The sequence below is a fragment of the Enhydra lutris genome, unplaced genomic scaffold (assembly GCF_002288905.1).
Source record: "Enhydra lutris kenyoni isolate GAN:26980312 unplaced genomic scaffold, ASM228890v2 scaffoldscaffold111, whole genome shotgun sequence".
NCBI classification, from domain to species: Eukaryota; Metazoa; Chordata; class Mammalia; order Carnivora; family Mustelidae; genus Enhydra; species Enhydra lutris.
In genome coordinates this window covers 769,487-791,300 of record NW_019154195.1, presented here as the reverse complement: position 1 = coordinate 791,300, position 21,814 = coordinate 769,487, and the positions used below count along the sequence as shown (strand labels likewise).

Genomic DNA, 21,814 nt, shown 5'->3' with positions numbered 1-21,814 from the left:
TACCCCAATAAAGCTGGGAAAAAATAAGTGCTTATGGGGGAAGTTGTCTCTCTGTTTCCATGTATGACTTGTGTAATGACCAAATGTATATAATAATAGGATAAAATGTAAGTATTATATTTTGTATACTAGTTTATAAACACTGGTAGCCACACCTATACCTATGCATACGCTTATGTACAGACATAACTCTGTGTCATCGCCGTCATGCTCAGACTTCTGCAATGAATTCACACCTTGGTGGTCAGCCTCCGAGATGATCCCCAGGGACCGTCTCCCCTAGGAGAATTCACAACCCTGTGCACGTCCTTACCCTCCAGATAGGGCTGAGCCGGTTCCATGCGAAGGATAATGCAAACATGATGGCATGTCCAAGGCCAGCGCACCGAGGACATGATGGGTTCCATCCTTGCTATCTCTGGGACCACTCCTCTGGGGGAACTCAGCACCATTCTGAGAGGTCATGGCGAAGGCCATGTGGCAAGGAACCAAAGGTTTGTGGTAACAGCCATGGAGGAACTGAGGCTTCCCGCCAAGAGTTTGAGTGTCATGTGAGTGAGCCACCTGGAAACGATCCTCTTGTCTCCAGACTGTGCCCCCATCGACATCTTGATTATAATCTGAAGAGCAGCCCCAAGCCAGAGCCAGGCACCTAAGCTGCTCCTGAATTTTGGACCCTCAGAAATGGTGTGAGATGACAAATTCTTATTGTTTTATGCCACTATAGTTAATTGATAGGCAAGTGGATTAAAATCCAACATCCTGGGCACCTGAGTGGCTCAGTTAGTAAAGCCTCTGCCTTCAGCTCAGGTCATGATCCCAGGGTCCGGGGATCAAGTCCCACATCGGGCTCTCTGCTCAGCAGGGAGCCTGCTTCCCCCTCTCCCTCTGCCCCTCCCCCTGCTCATGCTCATTCTCTCCTGCGCGCTCTCTCTCTGTCTCTCTTTCAAATACATAAATAAAATCTTTATTAAAAAAAGTTAAACAAGGGGGCCAGGGTCTGGGGATCCAGTCCTGCATGGGGCTCCCAGCTCAGAGAGGAGCCTGCTTCTCCCTCTCCCTCTGCTTCACCCCACACTCATGCTCTCTCTTTCTGTCTCTCAAATAAATAACTTAAATCTTAAAATCTTTAAAATCTTTAAAAAGGACAGAAAGAACGAAAAAAGAGAGAAAGAAAAACTTGTACGTGAATGTTTATCGCAGCATTATTCATAATTAGCCAAACATCTTGGGAACGAACCCAAACATCTGCGACTGACAAATGAACAAACAAAACATAGAAAGGGAATTGTGACACTGGCTACCACACTGATGAGCCTTGAAAACATTTTGGAAGTGAGATAAGCCAGACACACACATAAATATATTGTGTGATTCCACTAACATAAGGTTCCTGGAAGAGCCAGATTTATAGAGACAGAAAGTGGAATGGTGGCTGCCAGGGCTGAGGGAGGGGAAGTGGGAAGTATTCGTTAATGGGTAAAAAGTTTCTGTTTGAGATGATGAGAAACTTCTGGAGACGGACAGTGGTGATGGTTGCACAATACGGTGGGTGTACTTCACGCTGGTGAATTGAACACTGAAAATTGGTTAAAAGGGCAACATTTACATTATGTGTATTTTACCACGATAAAAAAAACCTAGAGAAAATTCATGTTCATGATGAAACACCGGAAGCTTTTTATTTGAAATCAGAAACAAGACAGGGAGTCCCCTTACCACTGCATTCAACGGTGTTCTGAAGACATAGCCTCCTGGGTAGTGAGGCAAGAAGAAGAAGAAAAAAAAAGGTGTAAGAATTGAAAAGAAAGGGGCGCCTGGGTGGCTCAGTGGGTTAAGCCTCTGCCTTCAGCTCAGGTCATTGTCTCAGGGTCCTGGGATTGAGCCCCGCATCTGACTCTCTGCTCAACAGGCAACCTGCCTTCCTCCCTCTCTCTCTGCCTGCCTCTCTGCCTACTTGTGATCTGTCAAATAAATAAACAAAATCTTAAAAAAAAAAAAAAGAATTGAAAAGAAAGGTGGGGCGCCGGGTGGCCCAGTCAGTTAAGCAACCGACAGGAACTCAGGTCATGATCCTGGGGCGGGGGTGGGGGATTGAGCCCAGCATCAGGCTCCTTGCTCAGTGGGGAATCTGCTCCTCCCTCTCCCTCTACCACTGCCCCCTGCTCCCGTGCTTGCTCATGGCTCTCTCTCTCTCTCTAATAAATAAATAAAAATCTTTAAAAAAAAAAAAGAATTGAAAAGAAAGAAACAAAACTGCCATTAATTGCAGATATGATTAGGTACCTAGAAGATCCAAAAAAGTTCCCGATAAAATATCAGAATTAAGGATGGAATTTAACAAGGAGCTGGATACAAAATCAATATACAAACAGCAACTGTATGTCTTTTTACCTGTGCGTTGAAAAGTCCCCCGAACCACCCATGTTTGGAAATTCACTGGGACTTACAGAGCCCAGTACAGAGTTGAATTTGTGGCTAAGCTTTATTGTAGCAAATAGAGGATCATGAAGGGAAATGTCACAGAGGCTAGAGATTCATATGCGGGTTTCCTTGTGGTCTCTCCCTTCATGAGGACCAACAGAGCTCGCTCCTTCCCCAAACAAAACTTCAGCAAAGGGGCGTCTGGTTGGCTCAGTTGGTGGGCATCTGCCTTTGGCTCAGGTCATGATCCCAGGGTCCTGGGATAGAGCCTGGTATTGTACTCCTTGCTCAGTGGGGAGCCTGCTTCTCCCTCTCCCTCTGCCTGAGGCTCTCCTGCTTATTCTCTCTCTCTGTGAAATAAGTAAATAAAGTCTTTTTAAAAAATGCAGCAAAATGTGTGATGTTTTTGCCCAAGGGAGCCCATTAGAGACTCAGCACCCAAGGTTTTTATTGCTGACTAATCATTCAAACACTGTCTGCGTAGAAGGCACAAAAATCCCAGACTCCCAGAAGGAAAGCAGGCATTCAGCATTACCACAGGGTTAGCACAAACAATCCAGGCCCTCAGAATAGTTCAACAGCCAATTCCGCAGACACCAGGCCAAGGCAAACCTTGCAAGCATGATAGCTGATTCAGATATGCTGTATTAACCATTTTTTGTACAACAAACTAAGTTCTAAAATTAAAATTGAACCAGTTTGGATTACAATAGTTGTTACAAATATCCAGTAAGGGGAAATAAATTGAATGAAAGGTATCCAAAACTACTTCAAGAAAAATCTGTAAAACATTATTGAGAGATCTTAAAGAAGATCTAAAACAGCGAGATACATACCATGTTCATGGACTGGGAATGAGAAGGGAGATGGTGTGTTGGGAGATTTAAGGAGAATGAAAATATGGGAAAGAACCAAATTTTGGAATCAAACAGATCTGTGCTCTGGCCCCAGCTCCTCCAGTCAGTAGCTGAGTGATACTGGGCCTGTGCAGTAGCCAGGGTGGAACTCTCTGGAAGAAAGAACTTAATTAGCCCTGAAGAGCACCTTTGGTGGACAGACCCAAGGTGCAGCACCGGTAACTACTATTTTGTTTGGATCAAGGTCATGTTCTTTTCTGGCAGCCCCCAACCATGACTAAGCATCACAGGTGGGGATGGGGGGGTACTAGGGCCTGGTCGTTCCCACCTAATGTGGCTCCTCCAAAGGTATTTTTTCTTTCTTTCTTTCTTTCTTTCTTTCTTTCTTTCTTTCTTTCTTTCTTTCTTTCAAGATTTTATTTATTTGAGAGAGAGGGAGAGTGCACACAAGCAGGGGAAGTGAAAGGAGCGGGCTCCCCTGCTGAGCAGGGAGCCAGATGGGGGCTCCATCCCAGGACTCCAGATTCATGACCGGAGCTGAAGGCTTAAGTGACTGAGCCACCCAGGCACCCTAAGATTTTATTCATTTTGAGAGAGAGAGAGAGAGAAAGAGCACACGCCCGAGTGAGCACATGTGCAAGGAGTGGGGGAGGAGCAGAGGAAGAGGAAGATAGAGAGAAGCAGAGTCCCTGCGGAGCTCTACCTCCTGATCCTGAGATCGTGACTGGTGCTGAAATCAAGAGTCAGACCCTTAACCTACTGAGCCACCCACGCGCCCCTTTTTCTTTTATAACTGAAGTAAAATTCACACACCACAAAATTCACCACTTTAACCATTTTAAGGGGTATAATCCAGAGGCATTTAGTACCGTTGTTGTGCAACCGCCCATCCTCTATCTGCTTCCAAGACATTTTCACCACCCCAAAAAGAGGGGATTAAGCAGTCACTCCCCATCCACCCCTCCCTCCAGCCCCTGGTAACCACCAGTCTACTTTCTGTTTCTACTGATCTGTGAGAAGAAATCCTTGCGATTCCCCTGCCCTGTTGGCTGGCTGAGATTTCTTGGAAGGCTCTTCTTACCCACACCTCCCTTCCCCCTCTTCTTCCAAAGGTGGCCCACCCACTTCCTGGCCCAGCCCTGTTCCCTCTCCCCTTTATCTCTCCTGGCATCGCCACCCCCCCCAGTAAATCCCTTGTATTGCAAACACCATTGCAACATCTCCAGCACCAGATAACACAGCAAGATGCCCTGAATGCCAAGCATCTACTCCACGAAGTGGCACAACTTCTCAGAAGTACGGTGACTCGGGGGACCCCAAAATGTTCGTACCCCCGCGGGCTCCCTCCTGAACCTTCACAGGCATGTGACGGGGGCACCCTTAGGATCCTTGCTTTGACAGGTGACAAAACAGAGATCCGCTGCGCGGGCAGCTTCCCCTCTCTGGGAAAAAACGTCCTCACAACGAACCAGACATGGTTTCCTACACGTGGAAGTTAAGTATCATGTCACACGGAGGAAGGCCATGTGCAGCTTCCTCCCCTCGGAGGAGCCCACCGGCAACCACATGTTTCCAGAAGGATCTGGAAGAGTCCAGAGGGGCGCCCCCCCCCCCCCGCAAGCCTGCACAGTGGTAGGGGTCTATTTCCAAATTGAAAGTAGCCCAGAGTATACAGGGCTCATGACCTGAGCTGAAGGCACACACTTAACCTGCTGAGCCACGCAGGCGCCCCCAAAAAGGAATGGTCTTTAAAGGTCCCTAGGGAGCAGAAAAGAAAATTCTTAGCGAAGAATGCATTGTTTCGAGGCGAGGCTGCCCTCCGCAGGGGAATGGAAGGGTCTCTGCGTGCATTTCCTAGTGCTAACCAGGGCACTCCAGGTGGGCTAGGTGAATGTTAACTATCTTTGGTGGGGCGGGGTGGCGGTGTGGAGGGGGCGGGGAGGCTGAAGCCGCTCTTAGGTTAGATTTAAGTCCTGTTTTGCTGACTGGGACTCTTCGCTCGTAATTTCCTTGTTACCAGCAGGAAGTCCGTCTCCAGAGCCATGCTGCGAGCTCTATCTTACAGATTGAAGAAAATGAAGTCCCCAATCCAGGGACCCTGTGGGAGACAGCATAGTGGTCCCCAAAATGTCTACGCCTTCCTCTCCAGGACATGTGACTAGGGCACCTTATGCAGCAAAAACGACTTTGCACATATATTCAATTAAGGATTTTTTTTTAAGATTTTTTTTTTTTCTTGTTGACACAAAAAGCACAAGCAGGGGGAGCAGCAGGCTCAGGGAGAGGCTTCCTGCTGAGCAAGGAGTCCGATGCTGGACTCAATCCCAGGACCCTGGGATCATGACTGGAGCTGAAGCCACACACTTAACCCATTGAGCCACCCGGGTGCCCCTAAATTTGTGTTGCCTTAGGCCATGAAATTTGGGGTACTTTCTTAGAGCAGCCTCTGAAAGCTCATGCGGGCGTCCAGCTCCTAGGTGGCAGAGATGGGATTTGAACTCAAGTCTTGGGATTTGAAAACTCTGGATCTTCTGATATTGTCTGGAAGGGTGAATCTTCCATTATTCCAGATCCAACCCCTCCAGGGTTGCTGGGCAGTGCCTGGCACTGTAGATATTTTAATGCTTATTATTATTGTACCTCCTTCCTGTCTACACACGGTGTTAGTTCCTTTCGGTCTTTTCTGCTCAAGAACCTTCCATGGCTCCGCAGTACCCTCAGGATAATGACCAAGCCCTTTACGGCAATGCAGACTCTGGGGCCTAGCTCAGGTCTTCTGGTAACCCAGCAGACAAAGGCACCCGACCCCCACAGGCCAGGTTTTGGTGGCCCCCTGAACTCTTCTGAGAAAGCGTTCCTGCAGCCTGCACACTCTCACTCTCCCTCCTCCTAAGTATGGCTTGTGAGACTTTCCAGGCCTTCCCTCACCACCAGTATGCGCCAGACACCGTGGCTAGTTAGCCACCATGGCTAGTTAGCCACCATGCCTCGTGTCACCTTCACTATAACACCTGTATTCTAATTTTCGGGTCCAAGACTGGCCGCCTTCCAGCCTGGGAAGCCACTGTGGGCAGGGGTGAGACCCTGGCTCCGCTGCTGGCTGGCTGTGCCACGTCTGTGTGTCTGCACCTGCACCATCTCATCTGCACTCTCCAGGAAGCCGACAGCCTCAAGTCCTCGCTGCTGTGGCCATGGAAACGCAGGATCACAGGGAGAAAAGGTGGGTTCAGACGTCTGAGTCCCCAAAGACATAGGGTTAGTGGAATTCTCTCCGGCCCGGGGAGGGGCTGAAGTGCTGGTGAGACGCGGATGAGACTCAGCGTGGGTGAAACGTCCAGAATTAACAAATCCACGGAGACAGAAAGCAGTCTGGAGGTGGCCAGGGGCTGGGGACAGGAGCGAATGGGAGTGCCTACACTTGGTGGGTACAGGGTTTCTTTGGGGGTGAGGAGAAAGTTCTGGAGATAAATAACGTGATAGTTGCATGACCCTGGCACTGTACCAAATGCCACTGTTCACTTTTGTTTTCTGAATTTTACCACAAATTGAAAAAAAAAAGAGGTGGGCTGCTGAGGGAGAAGGGAGCTGGAACTTCTAGGTCTGAGGGAGGAGGGACTGGGGGCCTGGACTCCTGGGTCTGAGGGAGGAGGGGGCTGGGGTCTGGACTCCTGGGTCTGAGGGAGGAGGGGGCTGGGGTCTGGACTCCTGGGTCTGAGGGAGGAGGGGGCTGGGGTCTGGACTCCTGGGTCTGAGGGAGGAGGGGGCTGGGGTCTGGACTCCTGGGTCTGAGGGAGGAGGGGCTGAGGGTCTGGACTCCTGGGTCTGAGGGAGGAGGGGGCTGGGGTCTGGACTCCTGAGTCTGAGGGAGGAGGGACTGGGGGCCTGGGCTCCCGGGTCCAGGGGAAGCTGGAGGAGGCTGGGGCCCAAATGTCTGATTACCAAGAGGGGAGGAAACCAGCAAGACGAGGGTTGCTATGTGACATACAGAAAAATATGATCAGGTCAGAGGAAGCAATTGCTTTTGGCGGAAGCCTCATTGGATGGCAATTTCGACACCAAGGCCTCCCTTCCCACCCTGAGCCTGCCCACTGGGGAATTCCAGGAGCTGGCCCAGAGGAAGGGAGAGGGGACGGCAAGTGAGAGGAGGAGGCAGGGTCACCACAGCCCCATCCCCAACAGCCTAAGGACACAAACTGCACCCAGGAAGGAGTCTGACCTGTGGGCCTGGATTCTGGGGCCCCAGAGAAGGTAAGAGCTAGGAGGCTGGACCCCAGGGGCTAGAACCAAATGCAGGAATTGTAGAAGGGACTGGGGGCCTGAACTTCTGGGTCCCCAAGGGAGGAAGGGTGGAGAGAGCTAGAGGCTCAGATTCTGGGTCCTGGGGAGGACACGGGCTGGGCACTTGGACATTGAACTTTTAAAGCTGAAGGAAGGAAGTTGCGGGCCCCTTGAAGCTAAGTAAGGTGCTCCCTGCTAGGTTCTGAGAGGGGAAGTGGTGGTGCAGGGTTAGGTCCCGAACACAGTGGCGGGTTGGACGGTCAGGCGGTCAGACTGCTCCGCAGCTTGGACTTTGGCTCTGCCACGACACCGCCCAAGCCCTACCCCACGTCCCCTCTCCTTTTCCAACCTCTCTCACAGCCCCGGGCCCAGGACCGGGAGAGCGAGAAGAAAGTTCCGACAGGTGAGCATTCTGGGGAAGCCCAGAGGCTGGCTGGGAGAGGCTCTGAAGCTGGGTTGAGGGAGGCCAGTCTGATAAAACTGGGAGGTCAGGATGGGAAGACAGCTGTTACAGGATGGAGAGCGCCGCAGGCAGAGAGCTGGTCTCAGCAGACCAGAGCCTCATCCACTGTTTCTGCCCTGGGAGCCAACGGGGGCCTCAGAGCTGGAGGGGCTCAGAGCTGGGAGGCCACCTTCAGATGCACCTGGACCCACAGGGCAGATTCCTCACCTGAGAGAGAGAGAGAGAGAAAGGTTTGTGGTCCCTCTCCTTCCCCTGCAGAGCCCGGCATGTGGGGTTACCTGTCTGTGCTGCCGGCTTTCCTGGCCTTTTCCGCTATCACTGGAGTCTGGAGTGTGTGAGTGTTAGAAGCAGGAGAACCCTGGGTCTGAGGGAGGAGGGACTGGGGTTCTGGACTCCTGGGTCTGATGGAGGAGGGGCTGGGGGTCTGGACTCCTGGGTCTGAGGGAGGAGGGACTGGGGGCCTGGAATCTTGGGTCTGAGTGAGGAGGGGCTGGGGGCCTGGACTTCTGGGTCTGAAGTGGGGGCAGTTAGAAGTCCTTGTTTCTGTGGGTAACAAAAGGAAAAGCTGTTGTTAAAAACCACTTTGGTGTCTCCCTGTACTTCAGTTTTGCCCTTGCCGTGACCAACAGGTCTGTGAACCTCACGGAAGGTTTCCCCTATATCAGGTAGTTATGGTGCTGGCGGGGCGGGGGTTCCGAGGGAGAAGAGGTGGCCTGGCTCCGAGGAGCCACAGGACGATCCTTCCTTTCCCCCAGCCTCTGCGGGTCTTACCCCCCTCAGAGCTGCATCTTCAGCCAGCTGCTCAACATGGGAGCTGCTATGGGTAAATATCCTCAGCCCTTCCTGTTCTGGGGAGAACCCCACCCCCACCTTCACCCCTACCTTCACCCCTACCCCCACCCCTACTCCCACCCCACCCCAGCCAAGGGGGCCCCCGCCCCGGCCCCGGCGCCAGGGATCCAAGCCTCCACCTCTCCTCCAGATGTGGGAGTTAGGCCCCCACCCCTAGACGCCCAGTCTCTCCGCACCCCCTCCCCAGGAGTCGCACCCCCTCCCCAGGAGTCCGGGCCGGCTTACCCGCCCACTTCCCTCTCCTCCCAGCCGCCTGGATCTGCATTATCCGTTACCACCAGCTCCGGGACTGGGGAGTCGGAAAATGGTTTAACCGGCTGATCCTGTGGACGGGGCTCCTGTGTGCCCTGGGCACCTCCGTGGTGGGCAACTTCCAGGTGAGAAGGCATCGGTTCGTGGGACGCAGCCAGGCAGGCCGACGAGCCCGAGTCCGGGACTACAGCTCCCAGCAGCCCCCGGGGCCGCTGGCTTCTCATTGTGGGGGCTCGCCCGCGCACGGCCTTCTGGGACTTGTATTTCTCTGCGGTCCTTGGGCCAGGGAGGGAGGTGAGCTCCTCTGCGGTCTGGACCGAGGCCCCCGTGGGAGGCCTTGGTGTAATTATTCACGGAACCCCAGAAGACTGGGGCAATTTACTGCCGTCCCTTACCCCTTTGCCCTTTTAATAATGAAATTACTCAGAGCCGCTCGTTCTCGCCACTTAGATGGAGCGTTCACTCGGGGCGCTAGGCTTTACCCTGTGTAGGTTTTCATACGTCTCCGTAACAGCCCTAGACAGACCCTTTCGGTCAAATCCGACAGAGGGTTTTTTTATTTTTTGTTTTTGTTTTTGTATTAACCAGCTGGTTCGTGGTGGTCAGAAATGAACCCAGATTCAGACTCTAGAACTTGCACTGTTCACCTTGAGGTTCAGTAGATATTTGTAGAACAAAAGAAGGGACAATGATTGGAGAGAGTCTGTTGATAATTGTATATTGATATTTAATTTTTCCATGGCGCCTCTGACTCCTAACTGCTCCTGATGAAAATACCACGGGCTAAGAGACTGCCTTCTGCTTGCTAAGAAAAATTCCCCATAACTCATCGCTCCCCATCACCCATCGTTCCCCATCACCTATCGTTTATTCCTGGGCTCCTCAACTTTAACTTCTTTTTTTTTTTTTTTTTAAAATTTTTTTTTTTTTTTTTTAATTTGTCAGAGAGAGAGAGAGGGAGAGAGAGCAAGCACAGGCAGACAGAATGGCAGGCAGAGGCAGAGGGAGAAGCAGGCTCCCTGCTGAGCAAGGAGCCCGATGTGGGACTCGATCCCAGGACGCTGGGATCATGACCTGAGCCGAAGGCAGCTGCTTAACCAACTGAGCCACCCAGGCGTCCCTCAACTTTAACTTCTTAAAAAAAATTTTTTTAAAGATTTTTATCTTTTTGAGAGCAAGATCATGGGCAAGGGGGAGGGGTAGAAGGAGAAGCAGACTCCCTGCTGAGCGGGGAGCCTGATGCAGCACTTCATCCCTGGACCTTCATCATGGATCAGACCATGATCTCCGCCGAAGGCAGACGGTCAACCAACCGGCTGAGTCACCCAGGCGCCCCTCTTCTTAAAATTATTATATTGCTCCCGTAAGGAGCCTTCTAAAGACATTTCCCACTGGTCATCGTTTCCCCTCATTAAACTTTTAATATTTAGAAAATATTAAATGACATACACTATGTATCTGCAAGCCACAAACCATTGCAATCTTTAAGAACTTCCAAAACCAATTTTTCAGCCCCTGGGTGGCAATATCAGCCCTCCACCACCCCAGCTGAGAACGAGAGATTTTATTGCACTAATATTTACTGAGCGCCTACAATGTGCCAGGCCCCGTATTCTGGAGCGAGGCCGCACCAACCTGCTGGGTGGGTCAAGGACCCCCCCCATCACAGTCCTCATGTCACTGCCCCTCACCCCCCACCTGTGTGTATCTACCTTCCTTTCAATTCTTGTCCCTTTTCTTCCCAGCAAAAGAACCAGCTGCACATGCACCTGGTCGGGGCCTTCTTCGCCTTATTCATGGGCAACTCCTACTTTTGGCTGCAGCTTATTCTTGTCTGGTGCACGCGGAGGCTGCCCCAGCCCGGGGCCCCCTGGGTCGGGCCACTCCGTCTGGGCCTCTGCAGCCTCTGCACCATCCTCTTGGTGACCAGTATCCTTCCTGGGGCCGGTGGCAGGGGTTGGGGGGGGGTCCTCCACTGGGGTGGTTCGGCTCCGTGCAGTCTGTTCTCGCCCTCAGTCTTCTGGGGATGATAGCATCCCGGGAAGTGTCAGCCTTGGGGACGGGCACCCTGGGCTGAAGTCCACCTCCCCTGCACGCTAGCTGGGTGTTGGTGGGGGAGGGACTCCACGGGCTGAACTCAGTGTCTCAGCTCCTGCAGCTCTCCAGTGTGGATGATAACAAGGCTGCCCCCAGAGCTGGAAGGAACGAAGGGAGTAATGCACGTGAGGTACTTAGCTCGGTGACCAATGCAGTGAGCCACCAAGAAATACTGGGAGGACGGCAAGCCAGCGGCGGCAGTCTGTTCGGGGTACCTGCCCCGCCCCAGGCGGGCATCATGTTGACGACCGGAAACTGAGGTTCAGAGAGGGGGAGTCTCTTGGCCAAGACGTGTCGCGGAGTCTAGTGGTGGCGCTGGTGGTGGATGGGAAGGAGGCAGCTTGCGCAGGCCCCACTCCTTGTTTGGTTCTGTCCTGTTAGCAGCTCCCGCTGGCCTTGGTGGGAGTGTTCACAGCCCAGAAACTGGCCAAGGCAGCGAATCAAGGCTGGTCGTTAACCATTCACCAGCATGCCTGGCACTGGCTGAAGATCCTACCCAACCCAGTTCTGAGTCACGGGAGCCCAGATGCTCTTTGCCAACCTAGCATGCCTCTGGGTGACTCAAATCACTGTGCTTCAGTTTCCGTATCTGTCAAACGGAGTTGTTTTGATCTTAATAATGGTTGTTACTGGCAAAGTGCCCTGAGAGAGGAGAGGCTACAAACGTAGCGTTAGGGACCCATCTCCTCCTTGGGGATAACAGAGGGGAGGCCAGAAGGCTGCTGGTGCTCAGAAGAGCCTACCGGGAGACCGGTTTCTTCCTGGGGGCAGTAGGGAGCCATGGGAAGCTTATGATTGGGGGAGGACCAAAGCCAATTCTGGGGGTAACCCCCTTGTGTGGGTGCTCTCACCTCTCCTTTGCTCTAGGATTCATGGGATCAGGGGTGATGTCACCTTATGGACTGCCTAAAAATCCTTGGATGAATGAAATAGTGTCTGAACTGATCTAGGAGGGAGTGGGCGCTGGCTTGGCTGAGAAGCAGGAAGGCTGTTGCCGGGAGGGATCTCAGAAAGCCGAGGGCCTCTCTGCTAGTTTGAGCTTGGAGTGAGTGTGGGCTCGCAGGTGAAAAGGATTTCAGGGGGCACCTGGAGGGCGAGTCCGAGCAGGACGAACGTGTGGGAAACAGTCTTAGCCTGGGAGGAGGGCATCTGCGCTACCGCGCCTGGGAGCCGCAGAGGTGGGTGGCCTGCCAGACGCCATTCCGGCCAGGGCGGGGCTCCGGCCGGGGCGGGGCAGCTGCGTCGTGAGAGGGCGCCCGGCCCTGGTGATCCGGCTGGGCTCCCGGATCCTTCCTGCTGCGTGTGGCCCTTGACCTTGCTGTAAAGTGATGATCCTCCACTTCTGGCCGCTGCGCTCGGCCTCCGCCGCCTGTGAGTGGGCCATCGCCATGCTGCTGTTTGCACTCTTCGGCCTGTTTGCGGCGGACTTTTCCTGCCTGGACGGCTGCACCCTGCACCTCCAGCCGGGCCGCCTCAGCTCCCCGCCGGCCTCCCCCACCTCCCTGCAGATCCACCTGTGAACAGCAGGCCGGGTGATGAGGTCTGGGCCCCTCCCTCCGTGCTGCCATCAGGGCCACCCAGGAAGTGAGAGGTCAAGGCCAGCCAGCCATCCCTGCTCAAGGCTATTTATTATTATTATTATTAATTTCCTTTTTTCTTTTTTTTTTTTTTTTGCCGCCGGCGGAATCAGAGACACGGACGCAGGCAGGGTCACGCGAAACCAGAATTCCTTCCGGAGAGCAAATCCGTACAGAAGGTTGTGAGGGAAGGGGGAGAACCGGGGAAGGGGGGGCCTGGGAAGGAGGAGTTGGGGACACAAGGACAGATGGCCTTCTCTGTCCGGATCTGCTAAGCCACCCCAACCAGCCCCCGTCCCTCCCCCACCCCACCCCGCAGAGAGATTGATCAATAAATAAAATAATAAATTAATCAATAAATAAAATAGAAACAGCTCCCCCGCCCTCAGTCCCCCCTAGAACCACCCCCCATTGGGCACGGCCCCCTGAGCCCCATCCCTGCAGGGCAAGGCCGGGTTTGTTGTGTCTCTCCCCTCCCTACATACTCCATGGGCCCTATTTACAGATTCACAGTTGGGGGGGCAGGGAAGGGGGGTGGAGGGGGCTCCCCTCCTTCCCCGGCCCCCTGGGGTCAGGGCAGAGGGGTCCCATTGGTGGCCAGGAGCTTCTTGTCCTTAGCAGGGCCTCGGCGGGGAGAGCTGGTCAGCTCTGGGTCTGGGCGGCCGGCTTGGGGCTGTAGGCTTCTCGGTGGGGTGCCAGCAGGCCGAGTCTGGGCCCCGTTCTTCTCATCTGTGGAGGAGGAAGCAGTGCGGCGTCAGGAACCTCGAGGCTGCTGAACCCCAAGGAACATGTTCCAGCAACATCGTGGTGAGGCCAAGGGCCTCCGTCCCGGGGCTGGAAGCCTGGGGGGACGGCTGCCAGGAGGACACCCATTTGCAACCAGACCCAGCAAGGTCACGGACAGCAGGTCATACATCCTGGACCCCTCCAACCCTCTTGGCTTTGGAAACCGGGCCAAGTTAGTCCCAGTGAGACCCAGAGGCCTGACTCCAGGGGCACTGTCACAGACTCTGGCTATGACATTATTCGCTAAGGGACAGCTTGTCACAGCAGCAGATCTCATTTGAGTCCCCAGGTCACGGCCAAAGGTCTCCTTCTGCTACCCTGGTTGTTAGGGGAATGCTCCTTAGCGAAAGGGCACAGGGGAGCCCTTAGCTCCTTAGCGAAAGGGCACAGGGGGTTGTTTGGGGGATCCGAACAAACCCGGAGGGCTGCTTGCCCTTCTCTAGAACACTGTTCCAGAACCTTCGTTAGCAGGAAGTTCCACAACCCCACACAGAGACTTGGCATCCTCTGGGGGTCCCTGGAGGTGCCCTCCCTGGCCACAAGGGCTTCTCAGGTCGGGATAGCCCATGCCCTGGACGGAGCTCAGGCCCCAGCCTCTCTGAGAATCTGTGATCCTCGCCATGGACCAAAGCCTTGGGGCCCTTGCTCAGCAGGTCGCCCCTCCGGCCCACAGGATAAAGGAGGGCCCCACGGCTTCGGACGCCGCCCACCTGCCAGGGCCTGCACGGAGGGCTGGTCGTGAGTGCTCAGCAGCTGCGCCTGGATGGTCTCCACCACTCGCTTGAACCGACGGCTGGGACCTGGAGGGGAAGGAGATGGGCTGACTTGGGGACAGAGACAGAAAAGGCCCTCCCACCCCGTGGAAACCAGCAAAGGACTCGCTTCCTCTTGGGCTCAATTTCCGGCCCTGTGTTGGGACTAGGCATAGACCTGCGATTTGCAAATGGGATGAGAAAGATTGGAGTTAAAATAATGATGGGTGTGCCTTTCTATTTATCGTGTTAGTTTCTAGCTGAGGCCACGAAGAGCCAGAAATATAAGAAAAATAAACAGGAAGTTAAAAGAAATCTTAAAATTGAGGAAGTCCTGCCTATTAGCCTTTAAAGGAAAGGGGGAAAAATGCAACTTATTTTATCTTAGGGGTAACATTGTGGCAGGCTGGTCACTGTGACATTTAAGACTGCTAACAAGGGTAGCAGACAGAAGTGTCTCTTGTTATTCGGACTCGCTATCATGGCTCAGGAACCAAGCTGGACTGGCAGCAAGACATTTCTGTGGCTCCGGTCTCCGGTGCCGACTCCTGATTGGCCATGGCTGCCTGTAATTTCTGAGGCTGCCGCTGAGCCCAGCAGGAAGAAGTGCCATGATCACCCGGTGCTGTCTGCTCTGGGTGCGGGAATGACACGCGATGGCAGAGAGCCCCGTCTGCCCTTCGGCTGTACAGTCAGCTCTGCACTTCAAGGTCAGCAGGGCTAGGTTGAGCCCAGCTTCGTCAGTTTGCAGTGGGACTGTGTCAAGTCAATTTGCCTCAATAGGACTCTGTTTTCTCTTCTGTAAAGTGGGTGAGCACTAATACCTCAAAGGCCTCTGGGAAGCGTCAATGTAACAATGCACGTAAAGCACGTGAAACATCATAAATGTCCATGAAGGGGCACCTGGGTGGCTCAGTCCACTAAGTGTCTGCCTTTGGCTCAGGTCATGATCCCAGGGTCCTGAGATCAAGCCCCGCATTGGGCTTTTGCTCAGTGGGGAGTCTGCTTCTCCCTTTGCTCCTCTCCCTGACTTGTGACCTGTTTTTCTTCCAAATAAATAAATAAAATCTTTTTTTTTTTTAAGATTTTATTTATTTATTTGTCAGAAAGAGAGAGAGAGAAAGCACACAAGCAGGCAGAGAGGCAGGCAGAGGCGGAGAGAGAGGCAGGCTCCCTGCTGAGCAAGGAGCCCGATGCGGGACTCGATCCCAGGACCCTGGGATCATGACATGAGCCGAAGCCAGCAGCTTAACCCACTGAGCCACCCAGGCGTCCCAATAAATAAAATCTTAAAAAAAAAAAAAAATCCATGAAATGTCAATGAGAGAAGGGGGAAGGACAGAATGCAGGGGTCTGAATGAGGAGGGGGCTCATAGGGTCAGCGCTAGCTGAGCACCATCTCCTCCTCCCTCCTGCTGCCCTCTGGGGCCACTCTCCCAGCTCAGCGGTCTTGAGCATTCCACACACCAGGGTGGAGGCAGTCTCTCGCCGAGGGAAGCTTACCGGAGATGAGCGTAAAGGTGACCGAGTAGATGCCACCACCGCCACTGCCATCCCGTCGTGGGGAAGGCTCTGGGCCCTCTGAGGAGCTGATGTCCACCTGGAATCGGACGGGCTTCTGGAAGACGGATGGGCCACCACTGGCCTTGTACTCGGCCCTGAAGCTGGTCTGTGACAGCACACTATGACTCAGGCTGGGGATCTGAGACAGGCAGGGGACAAAAGGAGGGGGTGATTCCAGTGACCTGATTCCAGGGACTGGATAGCCAACCCCACAAAGACCTCTGACCAAGGAACTACAAGTTCCATCAGCCACTAGGGGGAAAGAATAACAGGAAAGCCATTGGGAGCCCCCATTGCCTGCTGGGACTTGTAGTTTTCTTGTCCCACTATAAACGGCATCAGAGGAATGGCTGGTAACAGGACCTGTCACATCTAGGGGTCAGCCTCCGGCTCCAGAATTACATGACACAAACTTCTCTGCCTCCGTGAGCATTGCCACATATGTGTAAGAACCTGTAAGTCCCGTTAGCTCCTAGAGCAAAAACCCAGAGGTCCTCGGGGGAAAAAGCGATTCTGTCTGCTAATCTCAGACCTGGTGGTCAGGGAATGGCAACTCACTAATACGCTAGGGAGGTGTCCTTTGCACCATCTCCAGGCCCCAGGGTCCAGTAAACCTCTCCACCTTCCTGCCCCTACAGTGACCCAACCCAACTCTGAACGGAAAACTACAGATCCCATGAGCCTCAGGAGGAAGTCAGGCCGGAGCAGAGGCAGACTCCAGGGGATGCTGGGATTTGTAGTCCTGTGCTGGCCAGGACACAGGGAGACCCAGGCCCCTCACCGACAGGAAGGCATGGACGATGTCCGCTTTGATGCTGCTGAGAGGTTTGTCCTTCAGCACAAGGAATATTTGTTCTTCTTTGTCCAAGGAGATGAAGTTCCCAAACCAGGAGCGTTTTGCCAACCTGAGTGAAAGGGGAGGGTTGGAGGTGGGTCAGGAGGGGGCTCAAGGAATAAATCCCTCCCTCCAACCTCTGGCTTCCCTTCCCTGTCAGACTCACTCTGGAGAGGACTCTGGTGTCAAGCTGGACATCTCCTCGGCAGTGGGGACTGGCGTGCGGTGAGAGAGGGAGAGAGGGGAGAGTATGGTTAACACTTGCCCATCACCCTGGGTCCAGCACGCGGGCCAGGAGTCCCCTCCAACTAGAGGTGCCAGATCCCAGTGCCCATTCACCTCCCAGTAGCTAAAGCCCACATGGCATGCTACCTGGTGGTCCTGCCGGGGATGCCGGCCCACCCCAGGTAGACCACGCCCTCCGAGGGCGGAACTTGCTCGCCACGAGCCAATGGGAAGATGAGCCAAGGCACTGAATGGAGGTGTCCTTCAGAGAGGCTCCTCCTTCCTCCAGCGCTGGAAGCCACACCCCCTGTCCCCAACACCTGAATTTCTACTCCCAGCCCCATCTTCTCACACCACACGGGAATCTAGGCCCCCAGCCCTTGCACCTTGGGGGACCCCGTACCCTGCATCTTGCGCCGGTGAAAGCGAGGGGAACCCAGGAAACTGTTGCGGATGGAGTTGAGACGACTCCTCCAGGCAGCTCCCCCGACGCCACCGCCGGGGCTTGGGGGTGGCGTTGTTCCTGGCGTCCCAGTGGGGCTGGCCCGGGGCGTGTGCAGGGGTGAATGCAAGGGGGTGCCCCCAGAGGAGCGCGGGGAGCCTGGGGGGCCAGGCAGGGGTGTGGAGCGGGCACTGGGGGGCGGAGGCTGCTCCCCGGCACCCCCACCCCTGGGGCCACGAGAAGGCAGCGTCTGCGTTTTGGAAGTCGGGGAGCCCCCGCCCCGAGCCTCATCTCCGGCTCCGGGCTCCGGTGAGAAGGAAAAGACAGGACTCTGTGGAAGAGGGGAGCCGGGTGAGATGGCGGACTACAACTCCCAGGAGTCTTTAGAAACCCCATAGGCCCATAGTCACAGAGATGGGACCCGATGCATGCTGGAACTTGTAGTCCAATTATTACCCCCCCCCCCGCACCCTCTTTAGGGGACAGGGACTTTTTCTACCATGCTCACTGCTGTAGCACAGTGACTGGTACACAGTAGGCGCTCAATTAGCTTTTGTTAAGCGCATAAAGGAACCCTTGAAACACTAAAAACCCGATCCTATCGGAGGTGGAAATGCGCAATGCACTAAAACAGGATTGGGGGTCCTTCAGGGACAAAGAGGCAATGCCTCAAAACTTCTTGGGAATTGTAGTTTCCGGTCCAGTGTTCACCCCTTTACCCCTTCTTAATGAATCGGGGCTTACCCGTGGGCTGCTGAGAGGGCTGGAGGACAGACCGGTGGAGGCTCCACTGACACTACGGGATCTGTTTCCAGGAGAGATTTGTTTTGTTTTGTTTTGTTTTGTATTTAGATCAGGTGTGTGGGTTTCTCAAGGCTCAGATGTCCTTTTCCTTCCACACACCTTTGCGATGAGGACTTGAGGCCCAGAGAGGGGCCCCTGAGGTGGAGCTGGGGCTAGAACCCTGAACCCCTTCCCCACCCACCCAGAGCTGTGGACCCGCGGGAGGGCCAGGGGCTCTCACCTCTGACTGTGCTGGGCCATCTCCAGAGCCCGGCGGGTGGGCACTGGGGAGCCACCGCCCCCAGCATCCGTGATGCTCAGAACTTCCATGGACTTCCGCTCTGGCCGCCGCTTCCCGTGTCGGCTCAGCATGGGGGAATCCACACGTTTCCGAGGGGGGTCTGAGGGCGGAGAGTTTCAAGCCAGTCAGAAGCCATCTTCACCCAGCTGTACATGGCACTCGCACAGGTGAGAAACGGAGGTCCAGAGCGGAGACTTTTGACAAGGTCAAAAAGCGGGTCAGGGAGCCTAAACCCGGAAGCTAGGGGGGCCTGGGGGGCTCAGTCGGTTGAGGGTCTGCCTTCGGCTCAGGTCATGATCTCAGGGTTCTGGGATGGAGTCCCGCATTGGGCTCCCTGCTCAGCGGGGAGCCTGCTTCTCCCTCTGCCCCTCACTCTGCTGGTGCTCAATCTCTCTCTCTCTCAAATAAATAATAATAATATCTCTCTCTCAAATAAAATCTTGAACAAAACAAAAGCAAAAACCCAGACACTAAGGCCTGCAGCCCCTTCCCCCGCTCCAGAGTCTGGGGTCTGGACCCCCAGCCCTGCCTTCTCACCGACATCATTCCGGGGAGGCAGGTCCTGATCCTCACAGCTGGGATACCGCTCCTTCCGATCCAGAAGCAGATAATATATCATCTTTTCTTGGTTCTCCCTGATGGGGAAGGGAGGGAGGGGGTGGGAGAGGCCTGGGGTCAGGAGTCGGGCTCCAGAGGTCTCAACCCCTCCCTGTAGCTGTGGCTCTCAGGGGCCTGGTACGCCGGTATCTGTGCCCATGCTTCCCTCTTCCTCGGCATGGACACGGTGAGACTTTTTGTCGGTGCACACCGGACCCTTACTTGACTCAGCCGTGACAGTTCCGAATAACTGAGCACTTGCTATTTGCAAGCACTCGGTGGGGCACCACGTGGGTCTCACCACCTACCGATACTTTGCAGCATCTTGCCTCCCCACGCCGCCCCGCGTCCTACCGCCCCCTCCTGGTTGCTCTGGGAACAGCTCCACGTGGGAACTCTAAGCCACGCCCCCTCTAGCGGCCGGGCGCCACGCCCCACGGAGTCTGCACGTGCGCGAGGCGCGGGCGCGCCCCCCGCTGGCTGGTTGGGGCGCTGCGGCCGGCTGGCCGGATGTCAGCCAGCTGGTGTGCGTCCCTGGAACAGGGGGCCTTACTCCTCGCTGCGCAGCTCGCGGTGCAGCCGCTCCCGATCCCTGAAGCAGCCCAGCGAAGCCATGCTCTCCAGGACGTCGGGGTCCAGCTCTCCGTTCGATGGCAGGCTCCGCATGGCCACCCGGCGGCCTGGGGCTGGCTCCAGGCAAGGGTCTGGCTCGTGTTTCCCGCCCCTGGGGAGGGGGAGAAACGTTACAGGGTACCGGGCGTCCGGAATTCGAGCCCTCTCTACCCGAGGCACGGGTGTCCGGGCCCCAACCTGCTCTGCCGGCTCCCAGCCCCTGCTGCGCCTGTGTCCTCCTCCCCTGGGACCCAGAAATCTGAGTCCCTAGCTCCTCCTCATTGAGCAACCTTGGTATCCCACCCTCCAGATGCTTCTCCTGCTGGGGACCCTTGATATTTGGGCCCCCTCCCTTTCTGCCCCAGGGAGCCAGGTGCTCAGTTGTCCCATACTCACAGGTACCAGGGGTGTTTCTGAATTTGCTCCAGCTGTGCGGAGGGAGAGAGGCAGAAATGAGGTCGTGTGAACACAGTGGGCCGCAAGGAAAGTTGATGGGGTGGCTCTGGGGGTCCGTAACAGTGCCCCCTCCTCTCCACCAGGGGCAGGATGACAGCTTAGGTCTTCCCTTAGGGGCGAATGGGCACCACGATCCGTGACCACAGGCCTGGGACATTGCCTGTGTGCACAGTGGCACCCCTTCCCCTGTGGGGGACCTGCCCAGCTTGGAGGGTGCGTTTTGCAGACCCTGGGCTGCTGCTCATCCAGTGACCTCCCCCTCCCCCACCCCCAGCCATCACCCCCAGGACTGACAGGAAATTCCTGGAAGTCCATTCTCATGGTCCCTCTAGGGGTTCTGTCCTCATGACCCACGGCTCCCCCCAACTCACACTGAGCCTTTTCTCAGGCTCCACTTCGATCATCCCTCTCAAGAGGCTCTGGCAGTCTGGAGGGATGAAGTGGGGCATGTGGAAGACGCCCCGTTTCACCTTCTCCAGCAGCTGGCGGAGATTGTCATCATCAAAGGGCAGAGCCCCCTGCAGAGAAATAACAGGACCCTCACACAGAGCTTAGGGTGTCTCAGCGAGAGCCTAAGCGCTTGACACATTGGCGCGTTGTGGTCCTTACCACAAGCACTGGCAGACGGGGGACTAGGACCATCCCACTTTACAGATGGGGAAACTGAGGCATGGAGTGGTCCAGCAACTGGCCCACAGCCTCTGAGCTGGTAAGTGGCGAGCAGGGGTTTGGCAACAGACAAGTCAGGCCCCAGGCCTTAAGAGGCTGCGGTTGCAGCTTGGAGGGTGTATCCGAGAAACAGGTTTCTCCCCAGACCGGTTTCAGGAGGGGTGATCCTCACGCACTGGTCCAACCAAAGGGGAGCGTCCACTTTGGGTCAGGGATCTCGTACTGGACAACACCAGCCCTCGCCCTCCTACAGCTCATGCCCCAGACTGCGAGACCCCAGTGACTGAAGGAACTTCAGCAGCCTCGTCATGAAGCAGGCACCCCTGCTGTCCCCCAGGTTCTGATCTGGCCACAAGGGATGGAGCAGGGGACAACACCAGGTCCCTGGCCCCATGGAGCTTTGTCTCCAGCGGTGCCCGGCACACACGGATTAACAAACAGCGGTTGATGAATGAGTACTGGGGAGGGCAAACAATAAAGGGACACATAGGATGAGACAGGTGGGAGTCCAGGAGATGAGACGAGTGGAGTGAGCAGGTAGCAGGAGTGGGGCAGGGGAGTCCGGGGGAAGAGGCCTCGGAGGAGATGATGCTGGGCAAAAACTTGCAGGGGTGACAGCATGACTCTGAGGGCTTTTCCAGGTGTTGCCCCTGGTGTCAGAGGCCTCTGGACCGAGGAGGCCGGGCGTGGGGGGGCAGGGGGAGGGGCACCCCACAATGCTGGGCTGGGGCCCGGAAGCCTGGATGAGACTCTGCTTGTCTGTCTCATTCAGTGTGGTCATGTGTTTGTTGTTGGCCTTGCCCCTGAACCTTCACTTCCCAGCCCCCAGAACAGTGAGAAGTGTGTTGTTCACGCCGCCTGGTGTGTCTCTTATAGGAGCCCAAGCTAAGGCAGACGCCCTCTCATGAGCAGTTGATCCATTCCCATGGCACGCGTGGCCAACAGCGTTCTAACTCACGCCGGAGAGAAGCTCAACGAGCACAGGTATTTTCT

At 55.1% G+C, this 21,814-nt stretch overlaps 3 protein-coding genes across 5 annotated transcripts in view; 2 read left to right on the top strand and 1 right to left on the bottom strand.

The window, feature by feature from the left end:
- The first annotated feature begins 7,511 nt into the window (after positions 1–7,511).
- Positions 7,512–12,763, top strand: LOC111139580 (transmembrane protein 150B). 2 transcript variants are annotated; one of them, XM_022491908.1, is made up of 8 exons: positions 7,512–7,529; positions 7,920–7,962; positions 8,281–8,356; positions 8,652–8,687; positions 8,778–8,845; positions 9,124–9,251; positions 10,872–11,055; positions 12,550–12,763. In XM_022491908.1, the coding sequence occupies exons 3-8, from the start codon at positions 8,289–8,291 to the stop codon at positions 12,741–12,743; spliced, it is 678 nt and encodes a 225-aa protein (XP_022347616.1). In that variant the 5' UTR covers positions 7,512–7,529; positions 7,920–7,962; positions 8,281–8,288; the 3' UTR covers positions 12,744–12,763. The 2 variants fall into 2 exon arrangements, with proteins under 2 accessions (XP_022347616.1, XP_022347615.1); XM_022491907.1 differs by having other exon boundaries at positions 8,628–8,687.
- Positions 12,764–13,177: 414 nt separating this feature from the next.
- The window catches only part of LOC111139572 (BR serine/threonine kinase 1), a 17,819-nt gene continuing 9,182 nt past the window's right edge, over positions 13,178–21,814 (bottom strand). For both annotated transcript variants that reach the window (XM_022491891.1, XM_022491892.1), the window contains 12 exons: positions 20,524–20,670; positions 20,093–20,124; positions 19,638–19,808; positions 19,025–19,122; positions 18,428–18,587; positions 18,148–18,208; positions 17,365–17,734; positions 16,903–16,951; positions 16,683–16,806; positions 15,842–16,040; positions 14,297–14,386; positions 13,178–13,529 (listed from right to left, as the gene is read on the bottom strand). In XM_022491891.1, coding sequence (XP_022347599.1) covers positions 13,372–13,529; positions 14,297–14,386; positions 15,842–16,040; positions 16,683–16,806; positions 16,903–16,951; positions 17,365–17,734; positions 18,148–18,208; positions 18,428–18,587; positions 19,025–19,122; positions 19,638–19,808; positions 20,093–20,124; positions 20,524–20,670 — 1,659 coding nt within the window. In that variant the 3' untranslated portion in view covers positions 13,178–13,371. The remainder of the gene's footprint in view (positions 13,530–14,296; positions 14,387–15,841; positions 16,041–16,682; positions 16,807–16,902; positions 16,952–17,364; positions 17,735–18,147; positions 18,209–18,427; positions 18,588–19,024; positions 19,123–19,637; positions 19,809–20,092; positions 20,125–20,523; positions 20,671–21,814) is intronic.
- The window catches only part of LOC111139577 (HSPA (Hsp70) binding protein 1), a 27,321-nt gene continuing 25,193 nt past the window's right edge, over positions 19,687–21,814 (top strand). The window contains exon 1 of the mRNA XM_022491903.1: positions 19,687–19,780. The gene's annotated coding sequence lies outside the window, so the exon portion shown is untranslated. The remainder of the gene's footprint in view (positions 19,781–21,814) is intronic.

Bases quoted from the DNA above. Each gene is read 5' to 3' on its own strand.
- LOC111139580 (XM_022491907.1), top strand. From the start codon at position 8,289: ATGTGGGGTTACCTGTCTGTGCTGCCGGCTTTCCTGGCCTTTTCCGCT. The intron at 8,688-8,777 runs GTAGTTATGGTG...CCTTTCCCCCAG, and splicing joins GAAGGTTTCCCCTATATCAG to CCTCTGCGGGTCTTACCCCC. The intron at 9,252-10,871 runs GTGAGAAGGCAT...TTTTCTTCCCAG, and splicing joins CCGTGGTGGGCAACTTCCAG to CAAAAGAACCAGCTGCACAT.